The 17,817-nt window shown below is 28.3% G+C and overlaps 1 protein-coding gene across 2 annotated transcripts; it reads left to right on the top strand.

Annotated features, from left to right (window-relative positions):
- The first annotated feature begins 1,803 nt into the window (after window positions 1–1,803).
- LOC112680716 (ATP-dependent zinc metalloprotease YME1 homolog) lies at window positions 1,804–9,288 on the top strand. Of its 2 annotated transcripts, none has more exons than XM_025550999.1 (15): window positions 1,804–2,288; window positions 3,340–3,459; window positions 3,647–3,884; window positions 4,653–4,808; window positions 5,173–5,352; window positions 5,717–5,799; window positions 5,861–5,951; window positions 6,038–6,190; window positions 7,630–7,762; window positions 7,832–7,934; window positions 8,008–8,233; window positions 8,308–8,459; window positions 8,569–8,715; window positions 8,789–8,950; window positions 9,097–9,288. In XM_025550999.1, exons 1-15 carry the CDS (start codon window positions 2,256–2,258, stop codon window positions 9,226–9,228), a joined length of 2,109 nt encoding a protein of 702 aa, XP_025406784.1. In that variant the 5' UTR covers window positions 1,804–2,255; the 3' UTR covers window positions 9,229–9,288. The 2 variants fall into 2 exon arrangements, with proteins under 2 accessions (XP_025406784.1, XP_025406717.1); XM_025550932.1 differs by having other exon boundaries at window positions 1,805–2,288; window positions 5,705–5,799; window positions 9,097–9,287.
- Window positions 9,289–17,817: the final 8,529 nt, after the last annotated feature.

The following is a 17,817-nucleotide window of genomic DNA, read 5'->3' on the forward strand; positions in this document are numbered from 1 at the left end:
GATCGCATTCGTCAAGACGTGAAGGTTGGTCGGAGTTCCGCGAGCGGAAAACGAAAATATATTACTGAATGAGTAGTACTTACAGGTTTATAACACCGTACTGTCGACTCGAGTACGGAATCGGTATGTTCAGCTTTGTAGAAAACAGAACGTCACGCGTTTCACTAGAGATTCGGACGTGGACGTATCAACGGAACGAACGGCCAAAATAATAATAATAATAATATTAAATAGCCTAACCAGGCTATCACTGGTGTTATCAGTGGCGGGCACGGTAACGCATAGCGGTGCAGGAATTAGAAATGGCATACGTGGTCGTACGCGGAGCCAACAAGGGATGCCTATTGCACGTATCTGGGGTGGGGGTTCAGGGTGTCTGGACAACCCCCCCCCCTGAAATTTCTTCAATATTTTACAAATGTTTAAAATAATTATTTATTTTTAATACCAACATAAAGGTTTTCAGTCAAAAAAGACTTAAGCTCCAATTAATCATTGACTGTTTTTAGATATTTTTATAGCGTCTAATAATAATAATCACAGACTTCTAACCAACGCGCGTAGTATATAGAAATCTGACGTGATAAAATGTCAAAGTAATTTTGTTTATTTGATTTTATTATATTTTAATAAAAGAAGACTAATAAGTCTTACTTTTAACCAAACATTAAAATTCAATAAAATTACAATATACATGTTTTGGACCCCCCCCCCCCCGAAAAAAATTTCTAGATACAGCCTTGATTGCACCTATAGTAATATGGTACACCATTGAAAATAATTTTTGCTTGGCATGGAGTTTTCGGATCGATGTCCGTTCGTGACGGGAAACTTCCCCGATACGTTAGGTATTTACGTCGTATACCGCTGTACCGGGACGAATGTTTCGCTACTCGTCGCGTGACTGTATTTCAGCCGCAACCGGAAAGATTTCAGTAAAACAAGGGGAATGTAAAATTATGTATTATACAGCAGGTGAACGTTTACGTAGGTGCCTATATAAGTTCTTACACGAACAAAATATATGTTTCATAGTTGAAAAACCAGATAAAAATAAAATAAACAGACTGATAGTTCATGTAGAAGTCTTATTATACAAATGCTTGTGAAAATGTTCACTTCGAATTCTACTCAAATTTGCATCTCATCATCATCCTAATATATTCAAAAAATAGAAGTCTTAACAATGTTTCAATCAAATAAATATATTAAAATAAGAACATTAAATACTAATAGACCTCAACAAATAAGCAAAATAAACAAAATTATATAAATAACAAAGTAATTAGAATAAAACTTAAAACGAGTAAGTCCTAAGTCTTAATAAAGTGGAAAATTTGTATTCATTGTAATATTTATTTGTGTAGGAACTTAAAAGAAATACTCAAGGGTGATTTTTACCTGATATATTTCGTTTGGGAGCTTACATTCGCCCGAGTGACGACGTCCTATGGGAACTAACCACGTAACTAAAAGCGTCTATAGACATTGTTTCTGGAGAGGTGTGGATAGGAGCGAAGATAATTTAAAAAATGTATTATTTCTTTCTCGTCGAGTGAAATCTTAACTGTAATACCTACATCATATCGTTGGTCACGTCACGTATAATGGTCAAAAGTATGATATATTAATCAAAAACTCAGAAGGGTACCCCTTCCCAATAAATCCGGATTTCGCCGGTGTTTCGTAACGGTCGAACGGGATCCGCGAATTACGAACGTCTGACATCCCGCGACAACGGCCGGTCACCATTGTCACTGATACGCACACAGCGAAACCTTATCACTACCGCCATCGCTTATCATTATCGCCATCATCGTCATTATCATCATCACGTCTGTCGCGAAAAAAAAGACATACAATATTTCCTAGGTTAAAATATTAAAATTATAGTATTTCGTACGCTATTGTTACCGTACTATTATTGTTGTTTATCGTTTTTTATGTAATTTATACATTCTCCTCTGCCCGCCACCCTGCTATATTCATGCCACCGTCGGTGCTCGGCGATTCTGCGACCTAGTAAATCTTACAAAATTTTCGTCCTCGACGCGATTGCCGTCGATCGTTTTAATCTCCTTACGCGTCGTCTAGCTCGTCTGGTGTGCGTATGGTTTGAATGATTTACCCAGTCATTCCCGTTCCATTTGTTTAACGTCGAAAAACCGTTGGTACAAGAACCAGTGCACTTTACACGCGATTTCCGCCATTGTTATCATTGTTCTTGCTGTAACAGTTCTCGATCTCGTAGTAACATGTTCACCCTGGGATTTTCCATACCGAGTCAAGTAAGTGTGATCTGCAACAGATCGTTCGCGTCCGTAGTGATGTTGAGTGCATAGGCTACAAGTATTTGGTATTCCTAACCAATACTTTGGTAACTTAGAATTTAACGAAATCTCTATCGACGTTTTCAGCTTCCAACCGCTCAAGATAATTTTAAGCATTTTTACAATGGTGTTTTTTCTTATTCAATAGGTAGGATAGCTTACACCTGAGCATTCTTTAATCCTTAACAACAATTTACAAAATGTGTTTGAGTTCTTAAAATCTGTACCGATAGTTTTTTTTTAAATGTTGCATTATATTATGCAATATTTTAAGTTTGTTTAGAATGTAGGTAATTGCTTACAACAATTTTCTATTATCATTTACATCAAAATAATTTATTTTACTAAAATACTGATTTGAAACAATATATTTTGTATATCCATTTAATAAAATCAAAAGTATGAATATCTTTTGTCTTAGTTGAATAACTACATCATTTTAATTTATAGGTTCAATCATTTGATGTAAGTAAAAGACAAAAAATTATTGTCTAACAAAAGAATAAAAATAATTATCTAATTTTAACCATGTAAACTATACAATATTTAATGTAGATTTTTTTTATATTATTAAATAGATAAATTTTATATATTTATAAAATAAAATCCATCACAACTTAGTATAGATAAATGGATACATAGATTACTGCAAAAATGTATGATTATAATTAATATTTAAGGTATAAATCAAAATCATCAAACTTCTATTTAATAGTCAACTATTCAATTACATTTTTTTCAAATGTTGGCTTTAATCTATATTCATTTACTATAGATTTGTCTAGCAATTTTACCGTTGTAAAATTTATTTACTTATTATTTATTTACTATTTTACTTAATTTAAGTTGATAATGGAGTAGTCTGTTTACTTTTTAAAGCACTATTTAAAGGAATCATTACTGTTTTAACAATTTTTCTTTGCCTAATTTATAATAAAATGTTTTGATTCTATTATCTATTTAGCTAAAACAATTACAATTTTAAATTAATTAGTTATTATGATTTCAGGTTGCGGCAGCACTTCCACTTAGAGTAACTGTTCAGGGCCAAAAGTCAAATTTAAAAAAAAATAAAACTCATGTTAAAAAAAAAACTGTTGAAGATATATTGCCAGAATATACTAAATCGGTAATTTTATAATATTTATTTTTATAATTCTTATTCATTATTTGAATAAATGAAGTTGCATTATTATGGTTTGAAAATTGTAATAAAATACTGTTTATAAAAATGTATTAAGTTGTTTACATTAAAATAAATATATATAATTTTATAATTCAATAAATTTCTTTAATATTTGTATTATTATATTTAGCTTCTAGATAATATTCCAATTCAACAAGTGAATCAATATTTAATGAATAGACCTTATTCTGTTCATTGTAAAGTAAAGCAACATCAAAATCTTGTACGTATGTTACAAAAATCTGTGAACAAAAATCTTGGTCTAAAATGTTACCATACTGTAGACAATAATCACATTTTAATTTTATCAAATTCACATGTTTCATCTGGCAAACACATTTTACACCATCCTCGGCCATTTTTTACAGGTATAAATGTATATATATATATATATTAAACTTCTGTTATATTTTCTAATTTTTTGAAATAGGAAATTAATAATGTTTTAAATATTTGTTGAATACATTTTAATATTTCATGAATTTTATAAATTATTTTCTTTTATATAATAATAAATAATCTACTTATATAGATTGTATATTTAAATATAGTTAATTGTGTTAAAATAAATCATAAAATTGTTTTAGCCTAATCTTATTATTGTAGGTACTACCTAGTTATGAAGTTTTTGTAATTTTTTGAGCGATCTAAATAAAGGTTTTGTTTCTCTTATTATTTAAAACCAACCGGCAGGCATATTTAATTTTATTCATTAATAAATTTAATTTATTTTGTCAAGTATTTTTACAAACTATTAAGTTAAAATTCCAAGTTTAAATATAAAACTCAATTTTATTAATGACAAATGTATTAAACTAAATAAACATATATCCAATCATTTTAATTTAGAAAAAAATATGACAAAATTTTGTTTTTGGAATTATAAGTAATCTGTAAACTACATAAATAAATATTAAATAAATTATAAAAATAAAATGGTATTGAAGGATTTATGTTTTTTAAGTATAAATTAATTCTAAAAATAAAAAAAATAAAAATAAAATATGTATTTATTTGGTTCTCAATAATTACAGGATTATAGTATCCTTAAAACCATAAATATTTTTAAACAAAATAATATACTATCTGTTTTTCTATTGCACCATTTAATTAACTAGTTTATGTATTTGATACAGATATTCAATTTAGAAGTTTTAAGACTGAACGTATCTCATCAAAGGAAAATGATGAAAAGTTGATATCGCGTATAAAAGAACTTCTTTTATTTTCTAAAGGAAGTGACTACAAAACTAACGATATATTTTCAGATATTGAATCCAATAAATGGGGAGGTAAATTTTTACTATATTTTATATTAATAAATTGTGCTATATTATACTGTATATTATATTATACTGTTGATGTGTTGAATCAGTTAATATAGAAAATGCTTGTTTATTTTAGTAAATTAACCAAACCTATAATATTTACCTGCTATTTAAGTTATTATATAAATACTAACTAGTTTATCACGTATTGGCAAATATAATCTATTCAATTTAATAAATGTATAAACTATTTACAATTATTATGTAAAAACTTCATTGTTGTCAAGTTTATCATATTTGTTGTGTACGAATCAAGCATATTATGTTTGAAAGTTTTTTTTTTTTTATAAATACATTCAATTTTTAAATTTTGTGGTATTCTTATTAGAGTTATTAAAAAAAGAAAATTTAAATAAAGAAGAACTGGACAGATTAAAAATATCTTTTGCTGAAGGATATTTAGTAGCACGAGAGCAGAAAGGGAATACTAAGCCTCATAAATGGTGGAAAATTATTCAATCTTCTTTTATAATTGGATTGTCACTTGCTACATTGGTTTCATTATTTGGTAATGTATATTTTTTACACTGAAAGGATTAACTAGTATTAAAAACTCTAGATAGTTAAAAAATATTTTTAAATAAAATGTAATAATTTTTAATTAATTTTTCATAATTACTGTATTTTAACTTAGATTCCAGACTAAAAATTTCAAATAAAAATATATATGTTGTTTTATTTGTACGATATTACATTAATTGTTATTATTTTGAATTTAAAAACAATTTTAATTTTTATATCATCACCTTTTTTTTTTTTTTTGTACTACAAAAATTATTTTAATTTAACACTGCTGTTTATTGATTCTTTAGAAATTATTAGAATAAGTTGATTCATATGATTTATTCATTTATTTTTAGTGCTATTAACAGGAACTATGTTTAAAATTCAACTTACTAATCAAGTCGAAGTGAACTCTGAAGAAATTACAGTAACATTTAATGATGTCAAAGGAGTAAATTTATAAGCACAATGAAATATATTTTTATACATAAATATTTTTTCTTGTTCAACAGGTTGATGAAGCTAAACAAGAACTGAGAGATATTGTTGAATTTCTTAAAAATCCCTCTAAATTTTCATCATTAGGTGGCAAGTTACCAAAAGGTAAATTACAATATTTATGTAAAATTATAATCTTATCTTTTTATAGTTTTATCAATATTTTAAATTTTATTTTATGTATACTTAAGGTGTGTTACTTGTTGGACCACCGGGAACTGGTAAAACATTATTAGCTCGAGCTGTTGCTGGAGAAGCTGGAGTACCATTTTTCCATGCAGCTGGTTCAGAATTTGATGAAATCCTTGTTGGACAAGGTGCTAGACGAATTCGAGATCTTTTCAGTAAGTATTATTTTTATTCCTATTTTTCTTAAATTCTTATGTTTCAAGGAAATCATTTTTAATATATTATTAATAATTACTCGTAATATTATAAAGAAGGCTCGAAACATTAGGAATTTACATATTTGTTTAAAAAGAGCATATTAAAGTTCTGGTTCGATACAAAGTTGATCCATAGTATGCAGATTTCAAATACAAACAGTTATGATGCGTAATTTTGAATATTTGGTTCTTTTTTGTAAGAATTGGCATATTTTTATGTTTAAGAAATTTATATATGCATAGATTTAATGAAAAAAAAATGTATAGTTCATCAAAAAATATTAGGTATATAACAACTGAAATTCATATTTTATATCGTTTGATAAAAAAAATGAATTCATTAATAGCTATTTTAGTATTAATTTCAATGTAATTAATAATGATATAATCTTTAAAATCTTAATAGTGATCACCGACCATTCTGAATTAATTTTATATAAATATACCAAGAAATTATTATTAATATTATTTAATTTAAAGTATTTATACATTTATCCTTAATAATATTAAAGTTTAATGAATATTGTATAGCTTGTAAATAAGAAGACAGAAGAATACACAAGTGTGCAGTGTTTATGTTTTATCAAATTTTTGTGCAATTAAATTTACAATTAATACATATAAATTTAATAACTTATGTAAATTTTATTTTATTCAATAAATTGAATGTTTTTGCATATTTTCTAAATTTTTTTACATTATGATGACTTTAAATTTATGTGTAGGCGCATATTTGAGTACTTTTTAGCTTATAAAGTTTCTAGCCTTGGTTTTAATATTTTGATTACTTTAAAATGTAAATGTTACATCAGAAGACAACAACACTTGAATTTATTTATTTATTTTTAATATAAAACTATTACTATAATGTTTTTGGCATAAATTTTAAGTGTGTAGATTTATTTTAACTAATTTAATAAATACAAAAATACTATATGAAATTTAAATTTTGTATTGCTTGTATTGAGATAAATAAAAAATATTTTTTCTTTAGTTAACAGTTTTTCATTTTTACATCATATTAAATAACTAATCAAAACATTTGAAATTTATATTTTTTTGAAGTTTAATAATATTAACAGCTTTAAATTAATATTTTATTTATTTATTTATTTATTTATTTTTTAATCCTCGATTGTGTATTTCTTTTACTTATAGTTGATTTAAATTGTCTAAAACATTTTAATCTAATAAACAAAAAAAAAAAAAAAAAATTGTACTCTAATTAATTAGTATAATCAATATGTATGTATTTATATGTTTACTATGTGTATATAAATGACAATATTTGTACATATATGAAGACTCATAAAAAATATTATACATGTAATTAAATCCATTAGTATTTATAATAATACATAAATCTGCTATAGTAATAAATCTATTTTTCATTTTAGAAGCTGCAAAAGAAAGATCACCATGTGTAGTTTTCATTGATGAAATTGATTCTGTTGGAGCAAAAAGAACAAATTCTGTGTTACACCCTTATGCAAATCAAACAATTAACCAGTTACTTACTGAAATGGATGGGTAAACTATTTTTAACTTAATTACTATATCAAAAGTTAATTGATTTTAAATATCTCTTATTATTCATAGATTTCATCAAAATCAGAGCATAATTGTACTTGGAGCTACTAATAGGCGTGAAGATTTAGACCGTGCTTTACTTCGTCCTGGTCGATTTGATATTGAAGTTGATGTAAATGATTAACTCTATTAAATAAATATAGTAAATATATTTTAGTAACTAAATGTTTATTAAATTTGTTTAGGTTCCTCTTCCAGATTATACTGGACGCAAACAAATATTAGATTTATATTTAAAAAAAATACTTAGCCAAGACATTGATATAGATCTGTTGGCTAGAGGAACAAGCGGTTTTACTGGTGCTGATATTGAAAATATGGTTAATCAAGCAGCTGTGAAAGCAGCAAGTGATGGAGCTAAAACAGTTTCAATGAAATATCTAGAAATTTCTAGGGATAAAATATTAATGGGTAATAAAAGGTTTTCAATTTATTGTTCATAAAGAATATTGTAATTGTATTGTATATTGTATTGAAAATTGTAGGTCCTGAAAAGAAATCGAAAATTCCAGATGATGAAGCTAATATAATAACTGCATATCATGAAGGTGGTCATGCAATTGTTGCTTATTTTACTAAAGATTCTCACCCACTTCATAAGGTTACAATTATGCCAAGAGGATCATCATTAGGTCATGTATGAATCATATTTTCATTTATTTTTAATTTTTAAAGATTTTGTTTTAAATGTTGATATTCCATACAATGAATTAAATCTATAAAATGTATTACTAATTGCATTGTAGACAGCATACATACCAGCAAAAGAAGAATACCATGTAACCAAATCTAGGATGTTAGCTATAATGGATACAATGATGGGTGGACGTGCTGCTGAAGAAATAATATTTGGTGCAGATAAAGTTACCACCGGAGCGTCAAATGACTTGAAAGTTTGTATCTTTCTATACATTGTATTAATATTAGATTGATATTTTAAATTGATATTTTTTTTTTATATTTCAGCAAGCCACTAATATTGCGACCAGAATGGTAAAAGAACTTGGCATGTCTGAAAAAGTCGGACTTCGAACGCATGAGTCTCAATCAAATGAATTAATGAGTTTTAATGATTTAAGTCCAGCTACCAATGAATTGATTGATAACGAAATAAAAAAAATTATGCAGGTAAAAATCTAAGAAATATAAATTTTGTTAATTGCAGTTTGATTATTCTCTGATAAATTATATTTCAAATAGATTTGAAATCCCAATTTCCATTAAAAAAATACTTAATAAATAATAATATCAATAATTTATTTTTTTCATTTTAGGAATCATATGAACGCGCTAAAAGCATATTGAATACTCATCAAAAAGAACATAAACTTTTGGCTGAAGCATTACTTAAATATGAAACATTAGATGCTGAAGACATAAAAGCACTTTTGAGTAAAAAACTATAATTTTAAGTTATAATTAACATGATTATTAATTTCTATACTTTATGTTCTTCATTAAACAATAAAAAATAAAATGTCAAATTATTCAATATAAAGAAGTCCTATTCATTAAATAAACATTATATTATTTATTAATAAATATATATATATATATATATATATCGTTTTTATATAATGCCTAAAACATTATTTTAAATAATAAAATATACATGAATATATAATATAATATTTTTTAGATTGTATACATTCAATATTATTAAAGTTAATTGCCATTTAATATTGTAAACAAATTTTAAATGTACTTTGTACATGGATGGCAGTAAATTAATTTAAGAAATTAATGATTTATTTATTTTAATCTTACTTTGAGGTGAATTCTAAATAGATGTAAAATATTGTTAATAGTTTATTATTATTTAAATTTTTAAATCTTAAACTTTTTTTTACTTAGTAATTAATTTTAATATTCTCATGATAATACTATAAATTATATTGGATCAGACAGTTTTAGATAATTTAGTTCACAATTTTAAATTAATTCTGATATTGATTAGCCTGAGCCTTTGTTAAAACTTGTTTGGTAATTGAGAAATAATTGGTTGCACATTGGTATTTAAATACTATTTAGATTTGTGTATTGAAATATATATTTTAAACATTTTTAAAACTAGTACTTAAATCTTAGTATTAATCTTTCCCAGTACAACTAATATAATATTTACTAAATTGAATTGATCAGATTTATTTATTATCTACCTGTTTGAAATGTAACATTGCGTATTCTCATGTATAAACAATATTTAAATTTACTATTTATTTTATACCTTCTTATATGTATTGTTTTCCCATTGGGTCTTGTCAAACTAATAAAAATAATAGTGAGATACATTAATAGAATTGGTCAACAATATATGAATTTATATTTTCCATTAAACAGATGAGTTTTAAGAAAGTTTTTGGAAGCAGATAAATATTTTGTAATTTTAAAATATAATTTAAATAAAATTAATAATCACTGTGGTAAAGTATGTAGAATAATATAGTAAAAAAAAAAAAAAAAAAACTATGAAACTATAAATGGTATGATTTTAATAAATTATAAGTAATAGTAATTTTAATAAAATATATTGTCCAAACAATTACTTTTAAATGTTTGTATTCAAGATTTATAATTCCCAAAACATTTATTTATATATTTATTTATATGTCCATAATTTCAGTATTAAATAGATTTACATATATTATAATTTATTAATAATATTCTTTGCTTATTAACTTAAACACTTGATATTGGTTATTATTTATTGAATTTTAGGCAATTATACTAAATATAAAGTTAAATTATATTATTAAATTGATCTTCTGGATGAAACAGGTTAGGTTAAACTGAAACCATTTAAATATAATTATTAGACATATTATATTTTGTAGTATTTAGTAACTATACTAGTTCATTTTATTTCATTAAATTTGACTTAATATATAAAATATATACTTACACAAGTAACTCTTATTTTTATACAAAATAAACGTGTTTATGAAAACCAATTAGAAATTCTGAAAAATAATTAAATTCATTCCTTAAAACAACCGATATTTAATTCGCCTGAATATAGGGATGTATCCAAAAATATTTCATGGGGTAGGGAATGCATAGCCCTTTAAATAGGAAAACCCAAATAGGCTATTTATTTGGTCAATACTATCAATATTTATAAACATATCGATATTGCATAAGAACCAACCCTGTCAATCTTTCTTCTTCAATTCTTGCCCTTAACCAAGTTTTAAACAATCGTTATAGGCATGAAAAACTGCTTTCTGGTGTTGCAACTAATATCAAAAATGTTACTAAAATTAATTATCTTTTACTGATAGTTTATTTTATTTTTTGAATTATTATCTATAATCTTATGAATTAATACATTTATAAAAAAAAAATAAAATAGTCTTCTGTTAATAATTTAAAAAAATTGTTACAAAAAACAAAAATGTGGGAATTTTTTTTACTATACATAAATTAATATTATTTTTCAGTCAATATAAACAATATTTATGGTAAATTTTAAATAAAGCATTATATTATTATGTATGTAGTCAATAATGGCACCAAAACTTCGAAAATAATACTAAAAATATAAAAAAAGGTACTTTATGTATGCAAAAAATATCAAAATAAAATTTCATTTTTGGAGTATCTGGTGCATATAATAAATTTATATCTCACTGCTATTTTTATCTGTATCCTATAACAATTAGCACATGATCTGAACCCTTAATAATATTATTACAATATAACCCAAATATATAATAAATATATTTATATTTTATATGATTTATTTATAATTTATAAAACGATTTCGATTACCTACGATTGTATTTAATGATTTTTTTTTTCAATCTCATATGCGTAAAAATATAAAAACCACGAAACAACTATAACACAATCCTAAATTTTTCGTAAATAGGTATTGAATTTTTATCCACGAAAAATCAGTTTTAACCATTATCACGTAAAACGGTTAATTTCAAGGCATAGCGTGTAGTATTACAAATTAGCACAACGTTTTCACGACAACATTCCGCGCGCGGTTGTTGCACGGCGAAAATCAAAAAAAAATAATATATTAAACTATCAGTGGCGCACATTCAATCTTGCTCCGGGGGGGGGGGGGGGGGTTAACAAAAATAATCGTAATCTTTTTTTTTCGTTGCACAGATTGCTATAAATAGATATTATTTTATACAACTTTTTTACCAATTTACAGTTTACTTTTACATTACAGTAAATTAATAGCTATTAGAATATAAAAATAGCATAGTTAACAAAACTTTTCAAACACCTATCAATATAATCATTTAATTATCATAATATTTGTATAGTTGTATACTTTAAGTTCAAAGCATAATAATGAAACTACGAATATATTACACGTCATCAATAATAAAACTGTTTTCTTTTTTTTTTTATTGCCCTGGGGGGGGGGGGGGGTGAACTGGTCCCCTTAATGTTGGAGATCCCAGTCAATTGGGAGACAGTATCCCGTTTCGCGCACGACGTGATGATCGCCAAGGAGGAAGCGGAGCGTCAGAGACAGGCAAAGCAGGGGATTGCTTCGTCTAGGCGGTCGAAGAGGCGGGTCGTCCGACTGATCCTCCCTATTCCGTCAGCCACCTGCCTTCGCAAACATCGAAAATAAATAGTTTTTAAATTTGTGAAATTTTCTTAGTTTAATTATGTAAGGGGCAGTAGTCGAGGGATTGTTTCATCAGCTACACCCCACCCAAACGGGTGATCGTTGTTTGTGTGAATCCAATAAACAATGGCGATCCGCCACCTGAGGTATTGCTTCGCGGCATTTCCAGATGGCGGGTGTATTGCCGGTACCGAAAAAAAAAATAGGTAATCGGTTGCACCGACGTTAAATCCGTCTCATCCACCAAACCTAGCCGCGATGCACGCGACGAAACGCAAACTTTCCAGGGCTAAAAAATAATATCCCCCGACGGGCGTTCTACGTACTCACGATAATCTGTTTCACCTTCGCGAGCTTACAACGTTACGATTAATCTCAACATCGTACTATCGTTATTATTATCATCATTTTTGTACAGTTATTATAATTATTATTCTATTACGACACAATCACAACTATAGTAAACGAACAACAGCGCGTAAATACGCGACGAAAACGTGAAAAACACCGTTGGCGTGATCGACCGTCGTAGCCCCGTGACCCGCGCGGATGCGTGGTCAATTGAACGTGCACGTTCGCGGCCAACCGAACGACAGCCCGACGCCCGCCTTGAACTCGCTGCTCTCGTGGTTGACGAACATGCTCAGCGACAGGGACACGTAGTCGCTGAGCCGTCTCTCCCACAGACTGTTGACGACGCCGTCCGTACCGACGGCCGCCCGGAAAACGGACGACTCGTCGCGCATGACGCGGAACGCCAAACGGGACACGGCGGCCGGACGGCACGCGTCGAACCCGATGGCTGTGCCCATCTGGAACCGTTCGCTGAAGTGATGGTAGTACGCCAGCCTGGCGGTGTTGGTCGCGGTGGAAGCCTTGCCGCTGAACAAGTACGACGGCCCGGCGTACTTGAACGTGGCCGCCACCCCGAGCTGCTCCGCGTCCAGCGGCCGGTCGCATTCGTGTTTGTTTCTCCTGTACGCCAACTCGCCGCTCACCGACAACCGATCGGTCAACGACTGCGGACGAAAATGCACAACGAACGTGAACGCGCGCGCGCGAACCAAACGCTAAAAAGCCGCCGAGGAGACACTGCACGAGTTGTTGAGCGGTGCGTACACGGTTGCGTTTCGACGACAGGATTGTTTGCGGAGGGCGAGCATGCGCTTTTGGTACCCGTTCACCATTTGAAAATGTATACTTGTACTTTTAATAGAACTTTCTCATTGCTACAGGCCAGTAATAACTGGACAACTGGTACACGGGGACGGGCAAGATACTCGAAACGAAGTAGATACCTAGATACTAGGTATTGGATACATCAATTTTCCCCCGTAGATTAGGGTGACCGTGTTAAAAAAAAATAAAAGAACGGGACAGCTGTAATTTTCCACCTCTCCCCCCCCAAAAAAAAACAAAAAAACCCTCATCCATGTACATTCACACATATTCACACAAATCTCGAGAGTTCAAGTCCAAGTCTCTGTCATATCATAACCAATTATTTTCTTTTTTCTTTACCCTTTTCTCAGTAAAATAACCTAGACAATAAAATATTTTCTTTTAATTACTCATCAAACAACACAATGTAGCATTTCAAAACTATTATAGTTTTTAAATAATATGGAATTAATGGGATTAAAACGGAACAATCTTCTAAAAACGAGACAAAAAGCGTCCCATTCGAATTTTATCGGGACAACGGGACGTCATGATCAAAAAAGGGACAATACCGGTATAAACAGGACATCTGGTCACCCTACCGTTGATACAAGATAAAATTTCAATTTCTAAAAGGACACTAAATACACTAGATAGGTACATTTCATTCATTGTTTTAACATTGTTAATTTTCAATAGAAATTAAAACACATGGATATTTATTATGGGGAACAGCAATAGACCTGGATCGTTGTCTTGTTTTAGGATTAAATAAAAAATAATGTATAAAATATAAATAAAACTACTATATTACATATTGCTTTATTTTATAAATGACGACAAATTACTTTTAAGAAATATTAAATTTTCGAACGTGTTATCACATAACCTAGAACGTGTTAGCGAAGTATGAAACCAGCACAAGAAAACATTATTTCAACTGGTGCTAGAGAACACAAACTTGTGTTGTAGTGAACGAATATTTGTATAAGTGTAGGCAATGGCGGATTTAGGGGAGGGGCACTGGGGCACATGCCCCCTGTCAATAGAAAATTGACAATTTTTTTTTTATGTTACTACAAGTATCGTTTAAAATGAAAAATACAATAAATAAGAATGATACTACCTATTACTATAATTATTATTTAAATTTAAACTAGATAGATATGTTTGCTAAAAAACATAAATGAAGACTTCAACTCGACCTATAAGACTATAAGTATGAGAATCTATAAAGATATTTTTATTTATTAACGACTACATACATGAATAATAACTTGCCTATAAGTATAAATTACTATCTTGGTGTGTGATATTATGTAATCAACATTCTATTAAATATATTACGAATTTTGTTTAAAAATAGGATTATGTACTACTAATTATAATTAAAGAATCATTATACAATTTATATGTGCCCCCCCCCCCCATCAAAGTATTCAAGATCCGCCTCTTAATGTGGGGTAATTATCTAGCATGGACAAAGACTTGTTTCGGGTATTGAAATACGTAACAACTTCTAAATCGATTACGGACTGTTGTCGTCTTCTCTCAAGTTCATTAGGTAGTAAAATCTATCACTGTCACTCTCCTCAATAGTATTACTATCATTGTTGACTAAACTGAAATGTTTTTTCTGTGATATAATTACATACATTTTGTAATCGTTGACGTTAATTTTCATGGGAATTTGGTAACCCCCAATGTTTATAAAGAGGGCGAAAACAACTAACTAATATTGCTTCATTTATCTCTAGTGAAGTTTAGAAAATGGTTTAAACCGTTTTGCAAAAGACAAATATATTAATATCAAACAATTAATGAAATGTTGATTTAATGATTACCTATTAATTCAACATCAGATTGTACTGCATATTGCAAATTGCTAAAGTGGATCTCTACTTCTGTAAAACTTGTTTCACGAAACATGTTCTCAATTAATTTAGTGCCTATATCAGTCGACTATATAAATTACGTAAGGCTAATTTAAAATTGACTTTTATTTTTTCTTAGTAAAAAATGTACTTTCATTTGTATCTTGAATCTTTACGCAAACAAAATGAAAATATACACAAGATACATATCTTATATTATAAGTTATATATTATTATATATAAATTATGTCATGTGGTATTTTATGTGACTCCTTACGGATCGAACAGAGCTATGGAAGCCTAACCTATGAAAATAACTAGTCTAAGAATGATTTGACCGACTTTATCTGATTTTGATATCATAGATTGTTAATGAAAATAAAATGTTTTAATGTTTTTCAGAAGAATAAACGCTATGAAATGGTTATTTTCAAATGTTTCGAAATTAATAAAATAAAAATAAATTTCTTTACCAAAACATAAAAGCAAGAATATTTGTATTCCTTATCCCTGTGAGTCATAAAGAAAAACAGAATTTGACTATCAACATACTTCAAATGGTATCACAATGATAATATACAGAGCTCGTGACTTGTAGCGTAATATAATTTACTAGGGATCTCATACGTCCCGTATTTTACGGTATTGTCCCGTATTTGAATAAAGTGTCCCGGTATCCCGACACAAGTATAAAAATAACACTTTTGTCCCATATTTTGTATTATCTATTTCGTACATACCTTGTTTTAAAAATAAAATTTTTTAATATCGGTGTAAGCTTTTAAAATTGTATATTATTGACAAACTATAATATCTAAATCAAATGATAATTAATAATATTTGATTATAAAAAAAAAAAATCTAAAAAAAATAGTAAAGTCACCTAATTATTTGTTTTTAATTTTAATTATAATTAATATTTGTTTGAAGTATCAAATATTGTGTTCAACTTTATTTTATAGTATATTTAGTAACTGTGAAAAAAATTTCTAATATCCCCTCCCCCAATTAACACCAATAAGAATTTCAAAAATTGGTTTGGTTTAAAATGTTCCGTATTTTTAAAAAAGAAATCTGGAATCCCTACGTTTATGTACATGTTTTGAAAAGTCTTAGAAATGTTTAAGTAAATTACAAATTCGTTTCTGATAAGCATGAAGTGAAATACGAAAAATCGTGTCACATATTTTTGCATATTTCGAAGTTTAGATGTTGTTTATTAACTATTTTATTTCAAAGTAAGAAAATTTCAATAATATTTAAAATTACAAAACTTGTTAAAGAAAAAAAAATAACAAAATATAAAAATGTAATTAATTTATGTTTAAATAATGCGCTTATTGTGGTATTTTTTGGAGGTACGAGTGACGATCCCTGGTTGTATATCACGCGGTCGGGCGGATATCCCGGGGACACCCTGAATAGCCAATAGCCAATACAATATTATGGGCGTAACACGATTCCACCAAAAGTAGACCTTTCCCTTTTCCACCAATATCCGTTTCCACCAAATAAAATAAAATACCTATATTTTTCATGAGTTTTTCGAATTGATGTACAATATATATAAATATACACACAATATTATCAATGTATATTGTACATTTATTGTATTTAATTGTATGTTAAACCGTTATCATACTTATGCATGTACTTTTATGTCCATTAACTATGATAATATCTAAATAATCAAATACTTTATGAACAAGTGAAAAGATGGCACAGTTTAAATAGTGCATTACAACTGCGTGTGTGTTAAAATAAAACGTAAATCGAAATTAAGCGTGAAAATAAAACACTAGTACTAAACAACTTTAAATTTTTTATTGGATCGGTTAACAAATATCAACTAATTATATATATAGTTACAATGTACATAACTAAGGTATCGTATATCATAATATATTATTTTTTCATCTTTTTATATCTGACCATTTTTTTTTAAATAAAATTTAACATTTTCCAACCTATATTGTATATATTATATAATGCCTTTACATTTATTGAATTAATAGTATATATGTTAAATAAAGTTATTTCTGTGTTATAGCTTTTAATTTAAGAGTAGTATACAATTGTTTTGGTAAAAACATGGTCAATATCTTATTTTGTGGAAACGGATATTGGTGGAAAAGGGAAAGGTCTACTTTTGGTGGAAACGGGCATCGCCCGTATATATATATATATACCGTCGTCGGGTACCGCGTGCGCGTGTGTTATTTACTTTGAGAATCTGGAAGGAGCATTTCCCCTTTTCCGGTTCGACGGAAATGGACGCAGTGCTACGGGGCCACAGGTAGTCGACGCCGTACCGGGCCGTGACCAGCCGGTTCCAGTCGGCCACCTGCGTGACCATGGAC

This window comes from Sipha flava, unplaced genomic scaffold, assembly GCF_003268045.1.
Source record: "Sipha flava isolate LNK unplaced genomic scaffold, YSA_version1 0_pilon_pilon, whole genome shotgun sequence".
Taxonomy (NCBI): Eukaryota; Metazoa; Arthropoda; class Insecta; order Hemiptera; family Aphididae; genus Sipha; species Sipha flava.